Source organism: Aotus nancymaae, unplaced genomic scaffold (assembly GCF_030222135.1).
Source record: "Aotus nancymaae isolate 86718 unplaced genomic scaffold, 86718_ANA_hifiasm-v0.15.2.pri h1tg000032l_0, whole genome shotgun sequence".
NCBI classification, from domain to species: Eukaryota; Metazoa; Chordata; class Mammalia; order Primates; family Aotidae; genus Aotus; species Aotus nancymaae.
In genome coordinates this window covers 13379346-13406388 of record NW_026988445.1, presented here as the reverse complement: position 1 = coordinate 13406388, position 27043 = coordinate 13379346, and the positions used below count along the sequence as shown (strand labels likewise).

The following is a 27043-nucleotide window of genomic DNA, read 5'->3' as shown; positions in this document are numbered from 1 at the left end:
TTAGGTTATCTTGACAAAGTTTATGTCCTAATTTATTAATCTAGTTTCAGAATAAGTAAGTCAGGAAATATCTATGTTGTCATCTTTAGGTTATCTTGACAAAGTTTATGTCCTAATTTATTAATCTAATGTGTTCAAAAAATGAGAGTCAGTTTTATTCATAAGATAATTACCAGAGCTGTTTTGTTTTGTTTTGTTTTGCTTTGTTTTTGAGATGGAGTTTTGCTCTTGTCGCCCAGGCTGGAGTGCAATGGCACGATCTCGGCTCACTGCAGCCTCTGACTCCTGAGTTCAAGTGATTCTCATGCCTCAGCCTCCCGAGTAGCTGGGATTACAGGCATGCACCACCACACCCAGCTAATCTTTGTATTTTTAGTAGAAATGGGGTTTTGCCACGTTGGCCAGGCTGATCTCGAACTCCTGACCTCAGGTGATCCACTGACCTTGGCTTCCCAGAGTGCTAGGATTACAGGTGTGAGCCATGGCACCTGGCTAGCCATGGCGCCCAGCCCAGAGTTTTTTTAAAAACAAACTGTTTATATAGACACTATTCACTAGGAAAGTCTTTGAATTGTAATGAAATTCACATCTTGCTTAAGGATATGTAAGATGGCAAATAGGTTTTATCTCATGTACCATCTCCAGTTTATTGAAGATGACCTTATAGAAGTATGAAAGGAAGGGAGGGCTCAGTGACTGTGCCCAGGGGCAAAGTGCTATAACTGATTATCAGTATCTTTCATGAGTACAGGAGTAGGAGTCGTCGCACTGGGCATCTCAGTGCTAGAATGAAATGTTGTAAGGGGATAGGTGTGGATACAGTTAGTTATCTACAGCTGCAAAAGTAGATACCTAAATGAATAAAGAACAGTCTTCTTTTAAGACTATAGAGTTTTTTTATCTGAAAATTACTGAATTTTTAAGACCAAAAATGTCAGGTGATTTCAGCATAAGATCATACTGCTCTCTTTAGCAGTACAGATATTAAAACTTGGGCTTATTTTCCAGTTTAATTCATTTACGCATAATATGAAATTAGTATTATCAGATACGCGGCCATCAAAATTGAAAAAGATTAGCGATAGCATATTGCCATTACATATCTTAAACATAAAAATGTATGTGCTTGCTTCTTTCCTACTGGACTCTAATTCTTATCTTGGTTTCCATCAGTTCTACTTCTGCCCTTTGTATTCTATGTCTTTTCAATGCTCCTCCACCCCACTTCTGTTTTTCTCTGGTCACTTTATCGTCTCTTCTATTTTTATGTATAAATGAATTATTTCCCTTTAATATCACTAGTTAGGACTGTTTTCTTCTAAGTTCCATGCTTTAAAGCACTGGGCTTGCCTTTGCCCCGTTAATCTTATATACTTTCAAATAGAGACCTATTTTGGGTTGTTTGTTTTGTTTGTTTTGCAAACCAAGGAGATGCAGCCTTCAGTGTAAAACGAATGTGTATTCCCAGAAACCTGTTTTGATGTTGGCTTGGCTTCTTAGCATATGAGAGCTCTGATAGAAGTAATCTGTTTGGCTTGATATGTTTTATTATTTGTTTTATTTATGTAAAAAACTTTTCCATATAAAAATTCAAATATTATGAAATTATTTAATGAGTCCATCTATAGTTCTTTATAATGCCTTCACCATAGATAAATAGTATTGAGTTAGCATATGTTATAAATATGTTTATTTACATGTTTATCATACGAATTTCTTTTTCTGTGCATATACTGTCATAAGTAGTTTTGAAAATTATTTTCATACAGAATGGAATTAAATTATGATATATTGGCTTATCTTTTAAAATGACTGTATTGTACCATAATTTAAACAACTTCCTATTAATGGATATTTGAGTTATTTCCATCATTTTATTAAAATAGTGCTAATATTTTTGTGCATTTGTGTCTGTCTGTAGGATGAATTTTAGAAAGTAAAATGAAAGATTTAATGAAACTTACTTTAAGATGGTAGGCTGAACACATTTTCTTCATATCCTTTATAATTCTACATAGAATGTGAAGTACAAAAAGAAGTAAACAGAAAAAACGAAGTAGTCTGCTTAACAATGTCTATGAGATTTCAAATGTTTTTCTGACATGTTGTTAGATGAAACAGAAACTGTGGCTACAAGAGGACCTAGACCCAGAGCTGGCAAATATGATGAAGTGCAGAAGTGAGATTAGTATTTTAAAAGGCAATTAATTCAAGGTCTTTCTCCTTGTTCCCCTGCTTCATCTCGGTGACAGAACTCAAGCGTGGCATTTACTCAAGTTAAAAGGAGAGAAAGCAGCACTCCTCTAAAGAATTTAAATGCACTATTTGGGGAAAGTGAAGGGTTTTTTTCTGCTTTTGGTAAGGGTAGACTGGGTAATTTGGATTAACCTTCCTGCTGTGAATAACTGTTTCCTCTGGAATAAAATATTAAAATAACCTGCTTGAAGACACCGGAGTATTAAGACACAAGGCATTAAGGAGGCCAGCTGCGGTGGCTCATGCCTATAATCCCAGCACTTTGAGGGCCAAGGCGAGTGGATCAGTTGAGGTAAGGAGTTCAAGACAAGCCTAGCCAACATGGCCAAAACCCTGTCTCTACTGAAAATAAAACAATTAGCTGGGTGTGATAGCGTGTATCTGTGATCCCAGCTACTTGGGAGGCTGAGGCAGAAGAATCACTGGAACCTAGGAAGCTGAGGTTGCAGTGAGCCAAGATCACGCCACTGTACTCCAGCCTGGGCAACAGAGTGAGACTGTCTCAAAGAAGAAAAAAAAAAGAAAGGAAAGGAAGAAGGAAGGAAGGAAAAGAAAAGAAAGGAACAAGGCATTAAGGAATTACAGGTATAGGACCTGGGGAAAGAAGTAAGAGGGAACCTGGTGTTCAGGATTGCTTTTTCCTTGGGAGCTTCTGCAAGTTCCAGAAAAGGTAGCTGAGAAGCTGAGTGGCATTCTTGAAAGGTGTTGGAGGCCAAAATTAGAGTCCAGAGGCCCACCAAGTGTTGGGAGAAGTTGGCAAACCTTAAGTCCTCTTTGGAGGAATATAGCATTTTTATAGGCCTCAAATTACTTCTATAAATTTTTATATGCAGTATCTAACACTTAATTTAAATTCAAGACACAATAGGAGGCACAATAATCCTAAGAAAAAAGAAAATAAACTGTAGACGGTAGGCAGACTCCAGAAAATGGAGTTTTTAGAAATATATTTTAAATGTTTAATTTGTTAGATGAGACAAAATTGAGAATTTTAGAAGAGAATTGGAAACAAACAAACAAAAAAGACCAAATGAAAACTATAAACTCTAGCAATCAAAATTAAGAACTCAGTTGGTGGCTACAACCACAGCAGATTAGAAACAGCTAAAGAGAGAGCTAGTAATTTAAAATAGATCAGAAGAAAATACCCAGAATGAAGCATGGAGATAACAATCAGTGGAAAATGCAGAAGAGAAGAGATGATAAATAGGGGATACAGTGAGGAAGGTCTAATATGTAATGGAATAGCAGAAGGAAAAAGAGAGAACGGGGACAGAAGCAATATTTTAAGAGATAATGACTAAAGGCATTCCAAAACCGTCAAACAACCACAAGCCCCAGATAGATTCCTATCAACCCCAATGAGGTAAATAAAAAGTGATTTTTAGACACATTATCTTAAAACTGCTGAAACTAAAAAAGTGAAAATGTTATAGTACCCAGGACAGGATGGGAGGAGTGGGGAGTACATACAAATGAGCAACCAACAATTTGTCTAAGAGCTACCATCTCTACAAAACAATAGAAGATAAAAGATAATCGAATGACATCTTCACAGGGCTGAAATGAAATAACTACCAACCTAGATTTCTATAACTAGTGAAAATGCCTTCAAGGATAAAGTTAGCACAAGGACAGTTGTAGACAAATTTATGATATTTCTTACCAGAGTACCTACATTAAAGGAAATACTAAAGTTTTTGTTTAAACTGAAGAAAAAAACTTGAAGTTTGTAAAAGAAACATGAAGATTCAGGGAATGAAGAAGCAACAAGAAGTAAATATGTGAATTACTCTAAGTGACACTTAGATAATTCTTGTGGCACTTAAAGTATAGACAGAATTAAAATACACTACAATTTCCTGCTGATTAGGGTAGGGGTATATATATGTATAGGCTTAGATAAATTAATGATGGACATTTTAATCCCTAAGGAACCTGTTAAAATAGTAAAAGATGAATATCAAGCTAATTAGGGGGAAGTAGGTGGGAAAATGGAACAATAGAAATGTGTAATTGGGGCTGGATATAATGGCTCATACCATTGGATTGCTTGAGTCTAGTCTGGCCAACATAGCCAAACCCCATCTCTACTAAAAGTGCAAAAATTAGCCAGGCGTGGTGGCACACGCCTGTAATCCCAGCTATGAAGGAGGCTGAGGCATGAAAATCACTTGAACCCAGGAAGCAGAGGTTTCAGTGAAGCCAAGGCCATGCCACTGCACTCCAGCCTGGGCAACAGAGCAAGACTCTGTCTCAAGAAAAAAAAAAATTGTTTTTTAGAAAAATTAGCCAGGCATGATATAGTCCCAAGTACTCAGGAGACTGAGGTGGGAGGATTGCTTGAACCCAGAAGTTTGAGGCTGTGGTAAGCTAGAGTGATACCACTGAACTCCAGCTTGGGTGACAGAGCAAGACTCTGTATCTTGAAAAAAAGAAAAAAGACTCGAATATGTGACTGGCAGAACTAAGAAACTTTAACAAAACACTATTGGTGAGAAGATGGACAAGTAGGCATTCTTACACATAAATTGGTACACCTTTTATGAAGGGTGTATAGGGTCTCAGAAAGTGATACCCTGAAATGAAAGCCTCAGTAGCAGCTCTCCCTGACCTTTTTCTGCCCACCTATCTGATCTCTCATTTTCTTCTGAGGCTAACCATAGAAACCAGAATCCCTCTTCCCCGAAGCAGGTCACAGAAACCAGAACTCTTTTTCCCCGAAGCCAGCTTTACATAAAACCTGAGAATATTACTCCAGCTTCCCCATCACCTTTCTATGTGAAAACTGGTCGTAAAGAAATTATTTGATCTGCTTTGACCATGGGTCATAAGACCTTCATTCCAGACAGGATCCTGCCTCACACCCAAAGGAAGGAATGCTGCAGAGACAGGCCAAGAGCACATAGTGAAACCTCATCTCTGCTAAAAATACAAAAATTAGCCGGGCATGGTGGCGCATGCCTGTTATCCCAGCTACTTGGGAGGCTGAGGCAGGAGAATCGCTTGAACCCAGGAGGCGGAGGTTACAGTGAGCCAGGCTAGCGCCATTGTACTCCAGCCTAGGTGACAGAGTGAGACTCTGACTCAAAAAAAAAAAAAAAAAAAAAAAAGAATACAAAAATTAGGCTGGGTGCAGTGGCTCGTGCCTGTAATTTCAGCACTTTGGGAGGCTGAGGCAGGTGGATCACAAGGTCAGGAGTTCGAGAGCAGCCTGTCTATTATGGTGAAACCCCATCTCTGCTAAAAATAAATTTAAAAAAATTAGCTAGGCATAGTGGTGCGTGCCTGTAGTCCTAGCGAATCGGGAGGCTGAGGCAGGAGAGTTGCTTCAACCCAGGAAGTGGAGGTTGCAGTGAGCCAAAATTGCACCACTGCACTCCAGCCTGGGTGACAGAATGAGACTCCATCATAAAAAAAAAAAAAACAACAAAACTGGACTTTAGATCATATGGATCTAACAGGCATTTACAGAATATTTTATCCAACAACTACAGAATACCCATTCTTCTCATCAGCACATGGAATATTCTCCAGGATATTCAGTATATTCTGAGACCATAATAGAATAAAACTACAAAACAATACTGAGAAGAACTTTGGAAACTATACAAATATGTGGAAGTTAAGCAACATGCTCCTGAACAACCATTGAGTCAATGAGGAAATTATGACAGAAATTTTTTAAATCTTAAACAAATGAAAATGGTAATTCAACATACCATTACCTGTGGAATATGGAAAAATCAATTCTAAGAGGGAAGTTTATAGCAATAGATGCCTATATCCAAAAAGTAGAAATTTCAAATAAGCAATCTAACAATGTACCTCAAGGAACTAGAAAAGCAAGAACAAACCAAACCCAAAATTATCAGAAGGAAAAACATAATAAAGATCAGAACAGGGCTAAGCAAAGTAGAGACTGAACAAAATAATACAAAGGATCAATGAAAAGTTGATGTTTGAAAAAATAAACAAAATTTATAAACTGCTACCTATACTAGCCAAGAAGAGAGAATTGCTTATACCCAGTATTGGAGAAAAAAAAGAAAAGAAAAGAGAGAAGAACTAAATAAAATCAGAAATGAAAAAAAGACACTACAACTGGTACCTCTGAAAGACAAAATATCATCAGAGACTGTTATGAACAATTATATGCTAACAAACTGGAAAACCTAGAGAGAATGGATAAAGTCCTGGACACGAATGGGCTATCAAGATTAAATCAGAAGGAAATAGAAAACCTGAAGAGACCACTAACAAGTTGTGAGATTGAGACAGTAATAAAAATAGTGCCCCAACAAAGAAAAGCCCAGGAGCACGTAGATTCACTACCAAATTCTACCAAATGTATGAAGAACTAATACCAATCCTCCTTAAACTATTCCAAAATATTGAAGTCGAGAGAATTCTCCCTAACTCATTCCACAAGGCCAGCATTACCCTGATACCAAAACCAGATACGGACACAACTAAAAAAACTAGTCCAGTGTTCCTGATGAACATAGACACAAAAATCCTTAATAAAATACTAGCAAACTGAATTCAACAGCACATAACAAAGATAGTATACCATTATCAAGAGGGATTTATACTGGGGATCCAAGGATGATTTAACGTAAGTAAATCAATAAACGTGTACATCACATCAACAGAATGAAGGACAAAAACCACATGATCATCCCAATAGATGCAGAAAAAACATTTGATAAAATCCAATATCCCTTCATGATTAAAAAAAAAAAATCAGCAAACTAATCATAGAAGGAACATACCCCAAAATAATAAAAGCCATACATGATCTCATACTGAATGGGGAATTTGAAAGCCTTTCCTCTAAGAACTGGAACAAACTTTTACCACTCTTATTCAACAAAGTAATGGATGCCATAGCCAGAGCAGTCAACCAAGGGAAAGAAAGAAAAGCCATCCAGACTGGAAAAGAGGAGGTTAAATTGTCCCTCTTTGCAGGTGACTTCATCTTATATTTAATAAAACCATAAGACTGCACCAAAAAACTCTTAGAGTTGATAAGCAAATTCAGTAAAGTTGCTGGATACAAAATCAACATACAAAAATCAGTCGTGTTTCTACATACCAATAATGAAGTAGCCAAAAAATCAAGAAGGCAATTTCATTTACAGTAGCTACAAAGAAAAAAAAATTCTTTTGAGACAGAGTTTTGCTCTTGTTGCTCAGGCTAGAGTGCAATGATGTGATCCTGGCTCACCTACAACCTCTGCCTCCCAGGTTCAAGCTATTCTCCTGCCTCAGCCTCCCGAGTAGCTGGGATTACAGGCATGGCACCATCACACCTGGCTAATTTTTGTGTTTTTAGTAGAGGCGGGGTTTCTCCATGTTGGTCAGGCTAGTCTCGAACTCCCAACCTCAGGTGATCTGCCCGCCTCAGCCTCCCAAAGTGTTGGGATTACAGGCGTGAGCCACTGCCCCCAGCCAGAAAATTAAATACTTAGGAATCAGTTATCCAAGGAGGTTAAAGATCTGTACAAGGAAAAGCACTGATGAAATAAATTGAAAAGGACACTAACAAATGGAAAGACATCTCATGGTCACGGATTAGAAGAATTAATATCATTAAAATGACCATATCACAAACAAATGGAAAGATATCGCATGCTTGTGGATTGGAAGAATATTGTTAAAATGACCATAGTGCCCAAAGCAATATACAGATTCAATGAAATCCCTATCAAAATACCAATGTTACTTTTACAGAAATAGAAAAAAAATCCTAAAATTCATATTGAAACAAAAAAGAGCCAGAATAGCCAAAGCAGTTCTGAGCAAAAAGAACAAATCTGGAAACATCACACTGTCTGACTTCAAATTATATTACAAGGGTACAGTAACCAAAACAGCATGATATTGGTATGAAAATAGACACATAGACCCATAGAAGAGAGTAGAGAACATAGAAATAAATTTATTTATAGCCAACTGATTTTTGACAAAGGTGCCAAGAACATACATACACTGAGTAGAAGACACCCTCTTCAATAAATGGTTCTGGGAAAATTAGAAATCCATATGAAGAAGAATGCAACTGGACCCCTATCTCATCATATGCAAAACTCAAGATGGATTGAAGACTTAAACATAAGATCTGAAGCTATAAACATAATAGAAGAGAACATAAGGAAAACCCTTCAGGACACTGGTTCAAGCAAAGATTTTAGGACTAAGACCTCAAAAGCACTGTCAACTAAAACAAAAATAGACAAATGGTCCAATTTTAAACTAAAAAGCTGCACATTAAAGAAAACAAAGTGAAGAGACAGCCAGTTGAATGGGAGAAAGTATTTATAAATTATATATGCAACAAGGGACTAATATCCAGAATATACAAGTAGAACAACTCAACAATAAAAGTAATAATAATTCCATTAAAAAGTGAGCAAAGGACATGAATACACAGTTCTCAGAGGAAGATATAAAGATAACTAACAAGTATATGAAAAAATGTTCTGGCTGGTGCAGTGGCTCACACCTGTAATCCCAGCACTTTGGGAGACTGAGGGAGGTAGATCACGAGGTCAGGAGATCAAGACCAGTCTGGCCAACATAGTAAAACCCTGACTCTACTAAAAATACAAAAAGTAGCCGGGTGCCTGTAGTGGTGGTGGGCGCCTGTAATCCCAGCTACATGGGTGGCTAAGGCAGGAGAATCACTTGAACCTGGGAGGCAGCCGTTACAGTGAGCTGAGATCCTACCACTGTACTCCAGCCTGGGGGACAGAATGAGACTCCATCTCAAAAAAAAAAAAAAAATGCTCAACATCACTCATCATCAGGAAAATGCAAATCAAAGCCACAATGAGATATCATCTTACCCCAGTTAGGATGACTGTTATTAAAAAGGCAAAAAAATAACAGATGCTGGCAAGGATGTGGAGAAAAGGAAACTCTTATACACTGTTGGTGGGAATGCAAATTAGTACAACCACTATGTACAACATATGGATATTCCTCAAACAACTAAAAACAGAACCACCATACGATCCAGCAGTCCCACTACTGGGTGTCTATCCAAAGGAAAAGAAAATCACTATATCAAAGGGATGCCTGCATTCACATGGTTATAATAGCACTATTTACAATAGCAAAGATATGCAATCAGCCTAAGTGTCCATCAATGGATAAATGAATAAAGAAATAGAATACTATTTCTCCGTAAGAACTAATGAAATCCTGTCATTTGCAGCCACCTGGATGGAACTGGAGGTCATTATTTTAAGTGCAATAACCCAAGCAAAGAAAGACAAATATTTCATATTCTTACTCATGTGGAAGCTAAAAAAAAACTTGAACTCATGGAGATGGAGAATAGAATGATAGATACCAGAAGGTGGGAGGGGGAGTATTATCCAAAATACTCTGACTTGATCATTACACAATCTATATATGTAAATAGTCAGGATATTACCTTGAGTATTTATTATCTCTAATGTGATTATAACATTTAAAATCCTCTCTTCTATTTTGAAATATATATTTTTGCTATAGTCACTCTAGTCTGCTATCAAACATTATAACTTATTTATTCTGTTTGCACCCATTTAACAACCTCTCTTCATTTCCTCCTCACACCCTTTGGTTTCTATTCATTCTATTCTCCATCTCCATGAGTTCAAGTTTTTTTTTAGCTTCCACATGAGTAAGAATATGAGGTATTTGTCTTTCAGATTGGAATTATCTTTTCGAATGAGACTTGAGGGTTACCGAAGACATAGTGTAACATAAATTATAACTATATTTGATCAGGCCTGTTCTTGAGAATACATGTATACTTTTGCAGGCTCAGAACTAGTTAATCAAAATGAAAATTATTAAACACTCAGTATCTCCTACAGAGAATTTTTTTTGAGGGTGTCAGAGTCTCTACATCTTCTGTGTTCAGTATTTTAATGAATCACTTAAAGATGGACAAAGGGTTTTACATATACGGTATACATAAAAATGTACCAAGTAGCCAGGCACAGTGGCTCACACCTGTAATCCCAGCACTTTGGGAGGCTGAGGCGGGTGGATCACTTGAGGGTCAGGAGTTCGAGACCAGCGTGGCAACATGGTGAAACCCCATCTCTACTAAAAATACAAAAATTAGCTGGGTCTGGTGGCATGACCCTGTAATCCTAGCTACTCAGGAGGCAGAGGCAGGAGAATTCCTTGAACCCAGGAGGCGGAGGTTGGAGTGAGCCGAGATCACACCACTGCACTCAAGCCTGGGCAACAGAGTAAGACTCTGTCTCAACAACAAAAAAAAAATAGACAAAGTTGAGAGATGGCTGACGTTACCAAATAGAGTGATGTGACTAATGAACTATGAAAAAACTCTAAAACAAAATGGATATATACTCCTCTTCAAAATTATCATCTGGTTTTATCTCCAACTTTATTTTTAATAGTTTTAAAATCCATTTCAAGGTCTCTTGTTCTGACTTGATCATTACACAATCTGTGCACGTAAAACAAAATAAAAAAGTAATTTGAAAACAACCTACATTTCTACCATCTTCTGTTCCTATTCATACTAAATATTACTGGTCTTCCCATCAGATTTGTAAATATTTCAAATAAAGCATTAGTGAACAGGTGAAGAAGTGAGCACATTTTATACATTCTAGGTGGGAATATAAGTTAATTGAAGACTTTTTGGAAGGTAGCTTGGCCATATTGATGGGCCAGAGATTTTACTTTTAGAGCATTATTCCAAAGATGTGCAGGATTCCAAGGATGTTCATCACAGTGTTGTTTGTAATAGCAAAAAATTGTAAATGGTTAAATGAATATCTGTCGAGGACTAGTCAAATCAATCCACACCCTTAATCATGAATTGCTAAATCTGATATTTTCCATCTTGTCCCCTAAAAACTCATATTTTTACAGACTGTTTGCCTTCAGCATCAACCTATAAGACACACAAGAAAATTTTTTATTACTTTGTGATCATACTTGTTTTTTTATCAGAATGTATTTGTTATTTCTAATGGTTCAAATGCCTCACCTTATACATACAGGCCTAATTTGATGTCATATTTTTGCCTTATTTTGTTTTTTATTTTATTTTATTTATTTATTTATTGAGACGGAGTCTAATGCTGTCCCCCAGGCTGGAGTGCAGTGGCACCATCTCGGCTCTTTGCAACCTCTGCCTCCCAGATTCAAGCAATTCTCCTGCCTCAGCCTCCCAAGCAGCTGTGATTACAGGCATCCGCTGCTGTGCCCGGCTAATTTTTTATATTTTTGGTAGAGACAGGGTTTCACTATGTGGGCCAGGCTGATCTTTAACTCCTGCCTCAAGTGATCTGCCAACCTCAGCATCCCAAAGTAAGTTTTAGGCCAGGCATGGTGGCTCATGCCTGTAATCCCCACCACTTTGGGAGGCCAAGATGGGCAGATCACTTGAAGCCAGGAGTTCAAGACCAGCCTGGCCAACATGGTGAAACCTCGTCTCTAGTAAAAATTCAAAAATTAGTCTGGCACGGCGGCCCACGCCTGTAATGCCAGCTACTCAGGAGGCTGAGGCAGGAGAATCGCTGGAACCCAAGAGGTGGAGGTTGCAGTGAGTCAAGATTGCACCACTGCACTCCAGCCTGGGCAACAGAGCAAGACTCCATCTCAAATAATAATAATAATAATTTTTAATTGTATGGGTAAAATAAATGTACTTTTCTTTAAAAATTATCATTCTTACTGAGTTTGATGTGGTTTACTTTCTTTGTATTTTTTAATGTATAAATACCTATAGAATATATATTATTGGGGTTTTTTTGAGGCTAGGACTTTTTTGTTTGTTTGAGACAGAGTCTCACTCTGTTGCCCAGGCTGGAATGCAATGGCATACTCTCAGCTCACTGCAACCTCCACCTCCTGGGTTCAAGCAATTCTCATGCCTCAGCCCCCTGAGTAGCTGGGATTACAGGCACGTGCCATCTTACCCGGCTAATTTTTGTATTTTTAGTAGAGATGGGATTTCACCATATTCTGGAACTCCTGACTTCAAGTGATCCACCAAATTGGCTTCCCAAAATGCAAGGATTGCAGGTGTGAGCCACTTCGCCTGGCCAAAGGTAGACATTTTTTTTTTTTTAGACGGAGTCTCGCTCTGTCACCAAGCTGGAATGCAGTGGCGTGATCTCAGCTCACTACAGCCTCTGCCTCCTGGGTTCAAGCAGTTCTTTTGCCTCAGCCTCCTGAGTAGCTGGGATTATAGACTTGCCCCACCATGCCCAGCTAATTTTTGTATTTTTAGTAGAGATGGGGTTTTACCATGTTGGTCAGGCTGCTCTGTAACTCCTGACCTTGTGATCCGCCCACCTTGGCCTCCCAAAGTGCTGGGATTACAGGTGTAAGTCACCACGCCCAGCCAAGGTGGACATTTTAAAATAAATGTTATACTACATAACATCCTGCCTTTCACTCTATAGTATTAGTAAATATAGATAACTCTCTTCAATCCTAGTATTAGAAGATCCTTAAATTGTTAGCAATCTGATAGGTGAAATATAAATAACTCATTGTTTTATTTTGTATTTCTAAGGCTACTAGTGGAATTAAGCATCTTTTTATATGTTAATTGGCCATTTATATTAATATTAACAAAATTATTTCTCATAGTACAGAAAATTTAAATTTTGGTGTAATCAATACAGTTGACCCTCAAACAATGTGGGGGTTGGGGTGCAGCCCTCACCAGCAGTCAAAAATCCACATACAGCTTTTGACTCCACCAAAACTTAACTAATAGCCTACTGTTGACCGGAAGCTTTATTGATAACCTAAATAGTAAGTGAATACATGTCTTATGTATGCCTTATATACTGTATCCTACATAAAGTAAGCTAGAGAAAAGGAAATGTTATTAACAAAATCATCAGGTAAAGAAAACATTCAGCATTAAGTGGAAGTAGATCATAAAGGTCTTCATCCTTGTTATCTTCACGTTGAGTAGGCTGAGGAGGAAGAGGAATTGAAGGGGTTGGTTTTGCTGTCTCAGGGGTGGCAGAAGCAGAAGAGGGAGAGGAGATGGAAGGGAAGGCAGGGGAGGCAGGCACACCGGTGTAACTTTTGAAAAAATCTACGTGTATACGATCTGGTGGGCTGTTACAAAAATTTTTTAAACCTGCATTTAAGTAACGTAAGTGGACCTGCACCATTCAAACCTGTGTTGTTTGAGGGTCAACTGTATGTCAGCCTGTTCCTTTTTCTGGTTTTTATTTTTTGTAACTTGTTTAAAATAGCTTTTTTTGTTGTGGTTTTTTTTTTTGAGATGGAGTTTCGCTCTTGTTACCCAGGCTGGAGTGCAATGGTGCGATCTCGGCTCACTGCAACCTCCGCCTCCTGGGTTCAGGCAATTCTCCTGCCTCAGCCTCCTGAGTAGCTGGGATTACAGGCATGCGCCACCATGCCCAGCTAATTTTTTTTTGTATTTTTAGTAGAGATGGGGTTTCACCGTGTTGACCAGGATGGTCTCAATCTCTTGACCTCGTGATCCACCCGCCTCGGCCTCCCAAAGTTCTGGGATTACAGGCATGAGCCACCGCGCCCGGCTAAAATAGCTTCTTTACCTCTTATTCATAAACATATTCTCCTGTCTTCTCATGATACTTTTATAGTTTTTTTATATTTACTCCTTCAGTACATCCTAAAATTACTTTTGTGAATGATTTGAGTATAGAGATGTAACTTTTTTCCTCAAATAGCTAATTGTCCCAATTTATTAATAGTTCATCCTTTCCCACTGATTTGAAAGGCCAACTTTATTATATGTGAAATTTCCAAACATGAATATGCATATACTCATACACAAGCATATGTGCCAGGCATACATATACATTATGTTGGAATTTAGTATAAAGACTGGCCACTGTTCTCTCCCATTAGTGCATTTGTCTCCCATGTCAACACTACACTGTTTGATAACTAACAGTACAGGTCCCTCCATTAGTCTTTCTCTTTCAGAATTGGCTGGTCATTTTTGTACATTTATTCTTCTATATTAACACTTCATTTTTTAGATGTTTAAGAAGATAAGAGAAATTTTTTTCATCATTGGGGGATATTCAAAAAGAATAAAGACTTTGAGAACAGCTTGAAAAAAGGAGTCTCAAAAATATTTTTAGAAGTTGAATATATAACCAGATAATACTTTTGAAGGGAAGTATATATCTGTTTAGTTTTGGGGTATTTTTATGGTTCATTAGTTACATCACCTTATTTTGTAATGCGTTAGCCATCTTTCAATTTCATACATTTTTTTTACCTGTTTTGATGGATACTGTATATGTAAACCCTTTGTACATCTTCAAGTAATTCATTAAAATGTTGAACACAAAAGATGAAGATAGAGACTTTTGACACCCTCGAAAGTAATTCTCTGTAAGAGATAATGATTTTGATTTTGATCAACTAGTTCTGAGTCTGCAAAAGTATACACTTATCCCCGAGAAGAGGCTTGATCAAATACTTAGTTATAATTTACTTTACACTATGTCCTCAGTAACCCCCAGTTCCCAACAAGGAAATGAAAATATATTCAGCATGTCCTGCATTATCCCTGTATTCTTATAGAAAATCTTTTGAATGGTCCAATGGTTTTAACTTCACAAAAACTGAGGTTTACGAAGAGGAAGCAATTCAGGAAGCACCAGTTAGGTAAACTAAAAGTAGGATGTCCTGGATATGATTCCAGGTCTGCATGGAACTTATCCCTTCCCTGCTCCCATTGTGGCATTCCCTCCCCTTTTCCTCTTTTACTGCTTCAGATCCATAGTGGCAGAGGAATTCTAACTTTTACAAACTGGCTTCAGATCCCACAAGCTTACCACTTACTGGCTGTAGTACATGGGCCTTATATGTAAAGTGGAGACAATAAACAGTAATATCCTTTTCATGTGGTTATTGTGAGGATTCAAGGAAATCCTTTGAAAACACTTAGACTATTAGCCAGGCGTAGTGGCACATGCCTGTAGTCCAAGCTACTTGGGAGGCTGAGACAGGAGAATCCCTTGAGTCCAGGAATTTGAGGCTGCACTGAGTTATGATTGTGCTACTACAGTCCTGCCTGGGCAACAGAGTGAGACCCTGTCTCTAAAAAACAAAACAGGCCAGGCGTGGTGGCTCACGCCTGTAATCCCCGCACTTAGAGAGGCCAAGGCAAGTGCATCGAGATCAGGAGTTCAAGACCAGCCTGGCCAACATGGTGAAACCCTGTCTCCACTAAAAATACAAAAATTAGCCAGGTGTGGTGGTGCATACCTGTAGTCCTGCTACTTGGGAGGCTGAGGCAAAAGGATCGCTTGATCCTAGGAGGCGGAGGTTGTAGTGAGCAGAGATCACGTCATTGCACTCCAGCCTGGGTGATGGGAATGAAACCCTGTCTCAAAAAAAAAAAAACTCAGAATAAGCTGGGTGTGATGGCACATGCCTATAATCTGAGCTACTTGGGAGGCTGAGGCAGGAGGATTGCTTCAGGCCATAAGTTCAAGTCTAGCTTGGGCAACATAGCAAGATGCCATCTCAAAAACAACCACAAAACCACACTTAGTGCATGGCACATTAGTCAGCTCTACTTAGTACATCTGTTGTTGTCATCATTAAGTAATCACATCATTAATAGTATGTGCTATTAAACAAGTCATTTAAATTTTCTATGCCTCAGTTTTCTCTGTAAAATGGCGTAGCTTAACTAGATGACCTCTGAGTTTTCTGTTAGCTCAGTCTGTAACTCTGTTATTTGGGACCTATATAAGTAGTTCATCCCTGGGTCTAGGAAAGTTTATTTTTCCCTATCTATACTTATTAGAAGGAGCAGTACATGACAGTATGCTTCCTCAGTACATGACAGTATGCTTTCTCAGAAATCCTCTGGGAAAAAAATGTGGTTAAATTATCCTTAGCTAGAGAGCTTTCATTGCCAGCATTTTTAGCAGGAATGAAATGGAGAGTATAATTTATTGGAAGTACTGTGAAGAGAGGGAAGGAAATGGCATTGAAGTCCATTAACACTTGTTGGTAGAGAGCATATATGGAATGATAAAAGTTAATATTCATTGAGCATTTGCTATGTGGGAGGCACTGTGCTAACATTATTATCTCATTTAATCTTTGCAACAACCCCACTAGGTAGATATTCTTATTATCCGAATTTTGCAGTTGAGGAACACAAGGCACAGAAAGATTAAGGAACTTGCTTAACATCACACAGCTAGATGGTGATAGAGGTGGAATTTGAATATATATCATCTGTTTCTCATGCTCTTAAGCAATTATGCTCTTAAACAATTATGCTATACTGAATTGATTCCAGGTACAGCATCAATTGGTTTAAAAAACTAGAATGTTTCAAATGAGGACATACAGTTTAACAACTAACAATCCTATGAAAAAGTTGAAAGACTAATACAACGAACATTGCATACACATTTATCAATTAACATTTCGCTTCATTTATCTCCATGTAAGATCTCCTTTTCAAAAAAGCAAATGGCAGACATGATGTTCCAATGAACAAGGACAGTCTCCTAAATAACAGTGTCATTATCACAGACAAGAACTATAACAATTAGAACAGACATTTAATAACCTTTAGTTTGCTTTTTAGATAAGTCAAATCTCCTTTTAGATCGTTGAAATTGCATTGCTAAAAAACAAATTCTTACCAAGATCTGATTTTTTTTCTCAGAAATCATATTCCATGCCCATCAGCATTGAATTTCAGCGGAGATATGCAACTATTGTTCTAGAGCTTGAACAACTGAACAAGGACCTAAATAAAGTTTTGCATAAAGTTCAACAGTATTGCTATGAGGTAAGTGATATGTATAGATTTCCCTCCGTATTTTTCTTTGAACCTTAATACTTTTACCTTCACACTTTAGAAAATCCATACCAAGCCAGGCCAGGGGTGGTGGCTCATGCCTGTAATCTCAGCATTTTGGAAGGCCAAGGTGGGCAGATCATGAGGTCAGGAGTTCAAGACCAGCCTGACCAACATGGTGAAACCCTGTCTCTACTAAAAATACAAAGATTAGCCAGGTGTGGTGGTGTGTGCCTGTAATCCCAGCTGCTCAGGAGGCTGAGTCAGGAAAATTACTTGAACTTGGGAGGCAGAGATTGTTGCAGTGAGCCAAGATTGCGCCACTGCACTCCAGCCTAGGCGACAGAGCGAGACTCTGTCTCAAAAAAAAAAAGAAAAAGAAAAAGAAAATCTATACCAAGCCAGTATCTTTATAAAGTCCTTTAGCAGAACTGTGTTATATAAAGTTTCTTATTCCTCCCAGCATCAGTGTTGAAGACTACTTTATACACAGAAAGCTGTCAGTTCTGAGTTTTTCGGTTCAAGTTACAAATGATAAAGCTCTCCAAAAAAATTTGGAAAAATCCGGAAAACTAATTACTCTTAATTCCACTACCCCAGAGACCAAATTTTGTTGGTGCTTCTTTTTTGTTTTTCTTTTTCTTTTTTTTTTTTTTTTGGAGACAGGGTCTTGCTCTGTTGACCAGGCTGGAGTACAGTGGTGCAGTCTTGCAATCTTGACTAACTCAGCCTCAACTTCCCAGGCTCAAGCTGTCCCCTTACCTCAGCCTCCTGAGTAGCTGGAACTCCAGGTACACGACATGCCCTGTTTATTTATTTTTGTAGAGATGAAGTCTCACTGTGTTGCCCAGGTTGGTCTCAAACTCATGGTCTCAAGCGATCTCCCACCTTGGCCTTCCAAAGTACTGAGATTATAGGCTTAAGCCACTGTGCCCAGCGCCAGAGACCAAATTTTTGTTTATTTCTCCCTAGTCGTGTGTGTGTGTGTGTGTGTGTGTGTGTGTGTGTGTGTGTGTGTGTTAAACAATGCATGCTTTTTCTCATACAGTTCTGATTGTGCTGGCTATATAATTTTGTTGCCTTCTCTTTTAAACTTTAAATTAGCATTAGAACTATGAATTCTTGAATTTCAAATACATAGATCACAAGGTTATTTGTGAATTTTCATTCACATGTGATTATATATATGAAAGTGGTTCAACAGTTTCATCTAAAATTTGAGTTTCTTACTACAGGGTAAGAATTAAAATGATTCAGGTGAGTTTAGGATGCTCCTGCATTTGCACACTTTGGGGTTGTGTGTTTCCAGGAAAGCCACCTCTACTTGTGATGTCAGATTCTTTTTTTTTTTTTTTGAGACGGAGCCTTACTCTGTTGCCCAGGTTGGAGTGCAATGGTGCAATCTCGGCTCACTGGAACCTCCACCTCCCGGGTTCAAGCAATTCTTCTGCCTCAGCCTTCCGGTAGCTGGGACTACAGGTGCGCACCACCAGGCCCGGCTAATATTTTGTATTTTTACAATAAAAATACAAAACCTGAGGTCTCAAACTCCTGACCTCAGGTTATCCGCCAGGCTGGTTTCGAACTCCTGACCTCAGGTGATCCACCCTCCTCAGCCTACCAAAGAGCTGTAAAGGCATGAGCCACTGCACCTGGCCATGATAACAGATTTTTAAACAGTTGGCTTATTTTCCTGATAGTTGTCAGTCATCCACCTAACAATATGCATTGTATTAGTAATAGATTTTCTCCCTTGGACTAGGCAACTATTCACAAGACATGCAGACTATGCAGTCCAGGATGACACATAACAGGATGGTACATGCAGAAACGGATTGCTCATCAATCTTTTTGTAGTAGCCAAGGCCATTTGAGATAGGCTCCTTTCCTAAGGAAGTAAAGTGATTTAATCTTCTCAAAGCTCTTATGGAACTATAATATAGATTTTAAAAATAACACGTCAGCCGGGCGCAGTGGCTCATGCCTGTAATGCCAGCACTTTGGGAGGCCAAGGTGGGCGGATCACCTGAGGTCAAGAGTTCGAGACTAGCCTGGCCAACATGGTGAAACCCCATCTCTAAAAAAATAATAAGAACATTTCTGAGAGGACACTATGACTAAGCAATTCTACTCAATATACCAAAAAGATGTATCAACATGTATTTACCAAAATACATATACTAGAATGTTCATAGCATCATTGTTCATTATAGCCAGAAATCAGAAACTACCCAAATACCCGTCAGTACTACAATGGACCAATAAACATGGTATAATTACAATTACACAGTGGAATTACTGCTCAGCAATGAGAATGAATGAACTTGACTACAACTCAGTGCCATGGATGGATCTCACGAATACAATGTTGAATAAATAAAGTCAGACACAAGAGAATATATAATGTATGATTCTCTTTTTATAAAGCTCAAAAGGTAATCTATGATGCTAGAAGCCAGGATGGTGGTTACCCTGAGGGAGGTAGTACTGGAAGATGGCATTATTGAAGTATCTGGGACTTTGGTAATATTGCAGTTCTTTTTTTTTTTTTTTTTTTTTTTTTTTTGAGACGGAGTTTCGCTCTTGATACCCAGGCTGGAGCGCAATGGCGCGATCTCGGCTCACCGCAATCTCCGCCTCCTGGGTTCAGGCAATTCTCCTGCCTCAGCCTCCTGAGTAGCTGGGATTACAGGCACGCGCCACCGTGCCCAGCTAATTTTTTGTATTAGTAGAGACGGGGTTTCACCATGTTGACCAGGATGGTCTCGATCTCTTGACCTCGTGATCCACCCGCCTCGGCCTCCCAAAGTGCTGGGATTACAGGCTTGAGCCACCGCGCCCGGCCTATATTGCAGTTCTTAATCTAGTTGCTGACTTCTCAGGCATGCTTGATTTGTGACAACTCATTAATCTGTACACTTTATGATTTGCGTATTTTACGTATTTATGTATGCCTGAATTAAAATTTTAGTAAGGTATTAGAGGATACAGTTATTCACTGAAGCATTATTAGTAATTATAAAATATTAGAAAAAAACATACATGCCCACACATAAGGAACTGACTAAATTATTTATGGTACATCCTGCTGTACTATGCTGCTGTAAGAGAGGAAGCTCTCTACTTACTGTTATGGAGTGATTTCCAGGATATGTTATTAGGTGCAAAAAGCAAATACAAAAAATACACATGTATATTCCCAAGTATATTACCTTTGGAGTAGGAAATAAGTGGAAATACAATATATATGTGTCAACTTAATTTTTTCAAAAGGAAACACAGAAAGGGTACACCAGAAACTAATTTGGAACTGGGGTAAGAGTTGGTGAGTAAGAAGGAGTGACATTTTTCTGAGCGCTTGTTTCCCCAACAAATACAAGTAAACTGTAAAGTGGAAAACAAACAGAAATAAACGAACCTAACTATATTTCAAAGGAGTGATGTAAACTTGCTATCACTGAAGGGGATAAAAACTGATTTAAATAGCTTGAACATAGCATAGGTTGAGCATCCCAAGTCTGAAATGCTCCAAAATCCATATTTTTTTGAGTGCCAAAGTGAAACTCAAAGGAAATGCATTTGAAGCATTTCAGATTTTGGAGTTTTCTATTTGGGGTTCTCAACCAGTAAGTATAACACAAATATTCTAAAATTTGAAAAAATCCTAAATCCAAAACAATTCTAATCCTAAGCATTTTGGATAAGGAATACTCAACCTGTATTTTGACTGTATACCCTTAGTCTAAACCAAAGTTTAAATAAACACTGAATTTTAGTTAGTAGAATTTTTTCTCTTGGTGACATGCATAACAGTTCTGAAACTCTTACTGTGTACTCTAGGACTGAGCAAATGAGCAAATAAGTATATTGATCCTGGGCACAGTGGCTCATGCCTGTAATCCCAGCACTTTGGGAGGCTGAGTCAGATGGATCACCTAAAGTCAGGAGTTCAAAACCAGCCTGGCCAACATGGTGAAACCCCATCTCTACTAAAAGTACAAAAATTAGCCAGGCGTGGTGGCAGGCACCTGTAATTCCAGCTATTCAGGAGGCTGAGGCAGGAGAATCGCTTGAACATGGGTGGCAGAGGTTGCAGTGAGCCGAGATCGCACCATTCCACTCCAGCCTGGGTGACAGAGTGAGACTGCCTCAAAAAAAAAAAAAAAAATATATATATATATATATATATGTATTGTGGATAACAGGAGCCACGTTTCTCACTGTTGAAGAAGGCAGTTATGAAGAGAGGGGAGACTAGAGTGAAACTCGTGGCATTAGATTGGAATGGGTGAATCACTATTAATTCATGGTTTATTTTATCTTTATAAAATAGGTATAAGTCAATGTATATGTCTGCTGAGAGAGCTAAAAGCAATTACACCCTAATAGCAAAGAATGCACCTAGACTCAGACCTGGGGCAGAGAAAGAAGATGAGCCTGGCCCACCTTATTATGCCAAGGAAGTAAAATGTGCCCCCAAATTATGGGGACGTGTCAAAAAGAGCCATCTTGACAGGGTTCCCACTGGCCAAATCTGGGACAATTTGACAATTTGAGCTTCAGAATAAATATAGTAAGAGATTATAACCCATAGAATAAAATTAACTTCAGTATGGGTTCATACTAACATTAATGCATTTTTTAAGGGAAACTACTTTGTAGTAAAATGCCATGTAATAAATAGAGAAGCAGTGTTAAGAATGAGAAAAACACTGTTTTGCAACCATCATAGTTATGATTGATACAGACAAGAATTATCAACAGATGCTAAAATTGGTAGGTAAAAGTTTGATGACAAATAGGATGTTTACATAGCCTCAAGGTATCTCTTCACAACTACTTAGTACTTACAAAAAAGAAATCCTTTACTGTAGGAAAATCTGGCAGACACTTAACTACTTAACCAAGTGACCAAAGATAACATCACCAGTAATGGGACAGGTCAACATCAAGTGCCTTCTAATAAAGATGTCAAAGAACTCAGCATCGCTTTTGTAGTATTTCTGCCAAAAAATGCGTGACTTCAGTCTAATCATAAAGAAACAAGACAAACCTAAGTTGAGGGATATTACACAAAATAATTGGCTCCTACTCTTCAAAAATATCAAAGAAATACAAACGAGTGATTAGAGGTAATAAGGCACAATGTTTCCAACTTAAATTACTAAGGGAAAAAATTACACATTCACAGAGAGATCAAATGGCAGATCAAATGTAGTAAAACATAAACAGTGAATCTAAGTAAATGTTATCAAGAGTTCTTTGTTTTATTCTTTTAACTTTTTTTAGAAGTTTGAAATTGTATCAAAATTAAAAGTTACAACAAATAGAAACAAATTAGAAACTGTTAAAGGAAAAAACCTTCAAAGGTAAGAGTACCACTTTAGTTTTAAATGCTAGTTTTATAAAAATTAAAATCTGAAAAGAGGGCACAAACACATACAGAAATAATCATGGCTTCTCGAACATGCATCTCATGGTTCAATCATCTGTATTCAGCTTGCTCCAGACCAGGGGCTGCAGCCTGCAGATCAGCCGACAGATATGAGACGCAGGTGTGAGGAAGAAGCACAGGAAATTGTTCGGCATGCAAATTCCTCAACAGGACAGCCCTGTGTTGAAAATGAAAATCTGACAGACTTAATCTCCAGGCTTACAGCTATTTTGTTACAAATTAAGGTAAATCTTAGAGAAAATATTTTCTTAATTTGACATAAAGCAACCCATTCTGATTTATTGCCAAGAAATTAATTCATTGATTATATCAGGTATTTTATATTTGAGCTATAATTCAATTAAATTTTGAAATTTTTTTTCCCTTTAGTGTCTAGCAGAAGGAGGAGACCTGAATTCCTTTGAATTCAAATCACTTACAGACTCATTAAATGATATCAAGAGTACAATAGATGCTTCTAATATCAGGTAATTTGTTAGATACACTCTAATCTTTTTAATGTGAAGTTCATAGTGGTTTTCAGTACAAGTTTTAAGAATTATGCATATTTGTGAAGTACTCATATGTTATTCTCCATTAAATATATATATATATATATTTTTTTTTTTTTGAGATGGAGTTTCGCTCTTGTTACCCAGGCTGGAGTGCAATGGCGCGATCTCGGCTCACTGCAACCTCTGCCTCCTGGGTTCAGGCAATTCTCCTGCCTCAGCCTCCTGAGTAGCTGGGATTACAGGCACACGCCACTATGCCCAGCTAATTTTTTGTATTTTTAGTAGAGATGGGGTTTCACCATGTTGACCAGGATGGTCTCGATCTCTTGACCTCGTGATCCACCCGCCTCGGCCTCCCAAAGTGCTGGGATTACAGGCGTGAGCCACCGCGCCCGGCCCCATTAAATATATTTTTAAGAGCTTTTCACTTATATCCAGCCTGTTGACAGAATAGAAATTTCACATAAATTTTGTATATAAAGAAATTAGGAGGTATATTTAGGTTTGGGGTTAGCATAGAGGTTCAGCTTAGAAGTTGAGCTTCCCCAGTCAGTGAGAGGCTCATCCTCTCCTTCCAGCTCCCCATGGCTCCTTTGCTTCTTTAGAGCGTATTTGTTCAATTACTACTGAAGTAGAATTATGGCTAATATAGTAGAGGAGATTTATTCCTTCTCTAAGATTTATCATAGCTGTTTCCTAAGTAAAATTCAGCTCTCCTTTTTAAAAACTTTTTTCTTAATTTTTTGAAATAAAGTTGTTAACCATGTTTCTTCTTTCTTTAGTTGCTTTCAGAATAATGTAGAAATCCATGTTGCACATATTCAGAGTGGCCTGAGCCAGATGGGAAACTTACATGCCTTTGCAGCAAATAACACCAACAGAGACTGAGTAGAAGATTTCATTATTCCAACTGCACAGGACATTGTTCTTTTCCTTTATATAGGCTTCCAACACCAAATAACCTAACTGCTGGAAAACAAGGGAAATTTAAATCTCCAAATAAGGCATTTTAATAGACTGTACTGCTTCTTAAACCAGCATTGCTGACCAGCATTATATTTATTTTTCTTTTATTATTCAAATGCAGTAGCATTGCTTATGTTACATGTGTTTATATTAGCAAATATTTTGAACTGAAAATATCTGAACATAATATAATTTCATGGAAGAATGCATTGACCATTTTTTTAACGTGCATGAATTCACCGCAACACATGGAGACACTCAGACAACTGCTGCGATGGAGAGTCTGAAGAAACCTGGTCTTTTTGTTCATGTCGGTGGCAATGTGGAAATTCCATCCAGAAAATTACAACTCCACTTGATTTAGTTAATCACCGTCTCAGTCTTCAAAAGATAACATCATGAAGTGTGGGAAGTCCTAGTTTTAAGGAAAGCCACTGAAATATAGATGGGAAATATGGACTTTACAGGTATATGTGATATATACTTGCAATGTGACATGGTTCTATAGATCATTTTATAATAATAAATATTTAAATTTATCATAACTTATATAAAAGAAATCTTTGTTGTTTGTCTGTTGAAATAAAATGAAGGAATAGGGGGAAAAACATAACTGCAAAATGCTAAATTTCTGCAAATGGATTTGGCATATCTTCCCATCAGTTCAGGTCAGAAGTGCTATTGTTATGAGATTTATTTAAAAAAAAAAAAAAGACTGATAACACACACACTATTTTCATATTTTTTTTTTTGTTTATTTGCACAACTTTTAAACCAGATTACTGGTTAAAATCCAACAGTACACAATTTGTAAAGTAAAAAGATTTTATAAGGAAAACAAATATAATAACCAGTGCTGTGAAATGCAGAAGAAAGGTTTGTTTTGGTGGTTTTTCTTTTTTAGGAAAATCCTGCCTAAAATGTTAATCTTGTAAAAAGTATGTATTTGGAATTTTCTTTAATATAGAATATTATAAAGTCAAAATATAAATTGTTTTCAAATTTGGAGTTTAAGATATAGCTGTAGAGGTGATTTTAATTCCTTTAGATGTCTCATCAAATGAGACTTTTTATATGTTAATGTATAATAAAACTGAAACAAGATTATTTTCCATTTCAAATTTTTGTATAGTTTAAAAATGCTTCCGTATTCTTTGTTGGTATTGTGCCACTGCAGAACTTTAGTGCAGAGTTTATATTTAGCTAAACTGTTATGTTAATTAAATGCATAAATCTTCTATTCTTAATATTTGTAATTCTAAATAAATTGATCTATGAAAATTAATATTTCCTATATTTTCATTTAATTAATTCAAATTGATATGCATTCCTTCTGTTTAAAAAGTTTTGAAGAATTGTCATTTCCATTAAATTACATTTTTAGGGGAAGCAGTACAGATTAATTACCAAGTCACTCTGAAGTACCATCCAATGGTTAGATTTTATTTATTACCATACGATACCATCCAGTGGTATGGTATTAAGCAAGTAAGTTATTTGGCCTAGTACAGACCTAGTGAAAGGTTGATTTTAATATATTCTACCTAGAATTGGGTATTTTGTGCCTTTTTTCTTTTTTCTTTTTCTTTTTTTTTTTTTTTGAGATAGGGTCTCCCTCTGTCACCCAGGCTGTAGTGCAGTGGTGCAATCTAGGCTCACTGCAACCTCCGCCTCCCCAGTTCAAGGGACCCTCCCACCTCAGCCTCCTGAGTAGCTGGGATTACAGGTGCATGCTACCATTCCCAGCTAATTTTTAGTAGAAAGAGTTTCATCATATTGGTCAGGCTGGTCTCCAACTCCTGACCTCAAGTATCCACTTACCTTAGCCTCCCAAAGTGCTGGGATTACAGGCGTGAACCACCTGTCTGGCCTCTTACATTTCTTAAGGCTTACTTGTCATGCTGAAATAGTACCTAATTTCACACATATTTAATTGAGCACCATTTGTTTTTCAATGCCTTCATGTGTTGACAGCAGAAACTGTGTGGAAGACTATAGTTGAACTTTATTTCTGTTTAGGAAGAAATCTAGATTTCAGAGTACTCATGTTGGATCAGCCATAGATTGATTTGAATGATATGCCACTGCTTAACACATTTTTGGAGCTCTAAAGAAAGCTATCAAAGCCAGATGGAGCAAACATGCAAGCACATACGTGGCTTTTACTTACATAGATTTGGTTCTGATTTGGTTACTTTAAGCTGGTTCCAAAAGTCATTTTCACTCACAACCATTGAGAATCTACAAAAAGATTTGCCCATTAGCATTTTTGAATCCATGCATCTCTCCATCTTCATTACCACTACTTGCAGCCCAGCTGCCGTCATCAATAGCCTGGACACTGCAGTTTTCTCCTAACTTACCTCCCAGTATCTACTCAGCCCTCTTCAAATGCAGCCAGAGGGATCATCTTAAAATGCAGAATTGATCATGTTATCCCTCTGTCTATAAATGCCTTTAAAGTCTTCGTTTGGCTTTCAGGACAAATTCAAAACTCTTACAAGACCTGTAAAGCCATACATGGTCTGGCGCCCCCTACTTTTTTATCAGCTTGCTACTCCACAGAGTCTTCGCGTGTACAGTATCTGCGTTCCCTCTCCTCTCCTTGGTAACTCCTGATCATCCTCCGGATCTCACCTTCAGCATTACTTTCTCAAGGAAGCTTTCCTTGACCACAATACATCTCCTATTACAATGTCTCCAGATCATATATCCCTTCCAGCACTTGTCACATTTGCAATTTAATATTAATAATTCTTGGAGATCTTTTGTTTCCCTACTGGCCTCTGCTCCATGAGTGGAGGAACTGTTTGTGTTTTTGTTCACATTTCCAGGTCCTGGTAAAGTGCCTCTTCATGGGCAACAAATAAATACTTGTGTAATGAATGGGCAAATTAGAGTTGTTTCAAAAAAGCTCTAAGCAACATTAATGTCATCGGAATAAGAGTATGGTCTTCCATGATGATTTCATTGAAAGATGAGACAGCAATGACTGGCATGTAGAAATTCTGACTTGGGGGCCGGGCACGGTTG

General features: G+C 37.8%; 1 protein-coding gene across 3 annotated transcripts in view; it reads left to right on the top strand.

Annotated features, from left to right (window-relative positions):
• Positions 1-25295, top strand: part of LIN9 (lin-9 DREAM MuvB core complex component) — a 78586-nt gene extending 53291 nt beyond the window's left edge. For all 3 annotated transcript variants that reach the window (XM_012459809.2, XM_012459810.2, XM_064383571.1), the window contains 4 exons: positions 16961-17086; positions 22595-22774; positions 22920-23017; positions 23827-25295. In XM_012459809.2, the coding sequence (XP_012315232.1) occupies positions 16961-17086; positions 22595-22774; positions 22920-23017; positions 23827-23932 (510 nt within the window). In that variant the 3' untranslated portion in view covers positions 23933-25295. The remainder of the gene's footprint in view (positions 1-16960; positions 17087-22594; positions 22775-22919; positions 23018-23826) is intronic.
• Positions 25296-27043: the final 1748 nt, after the last annotated feature.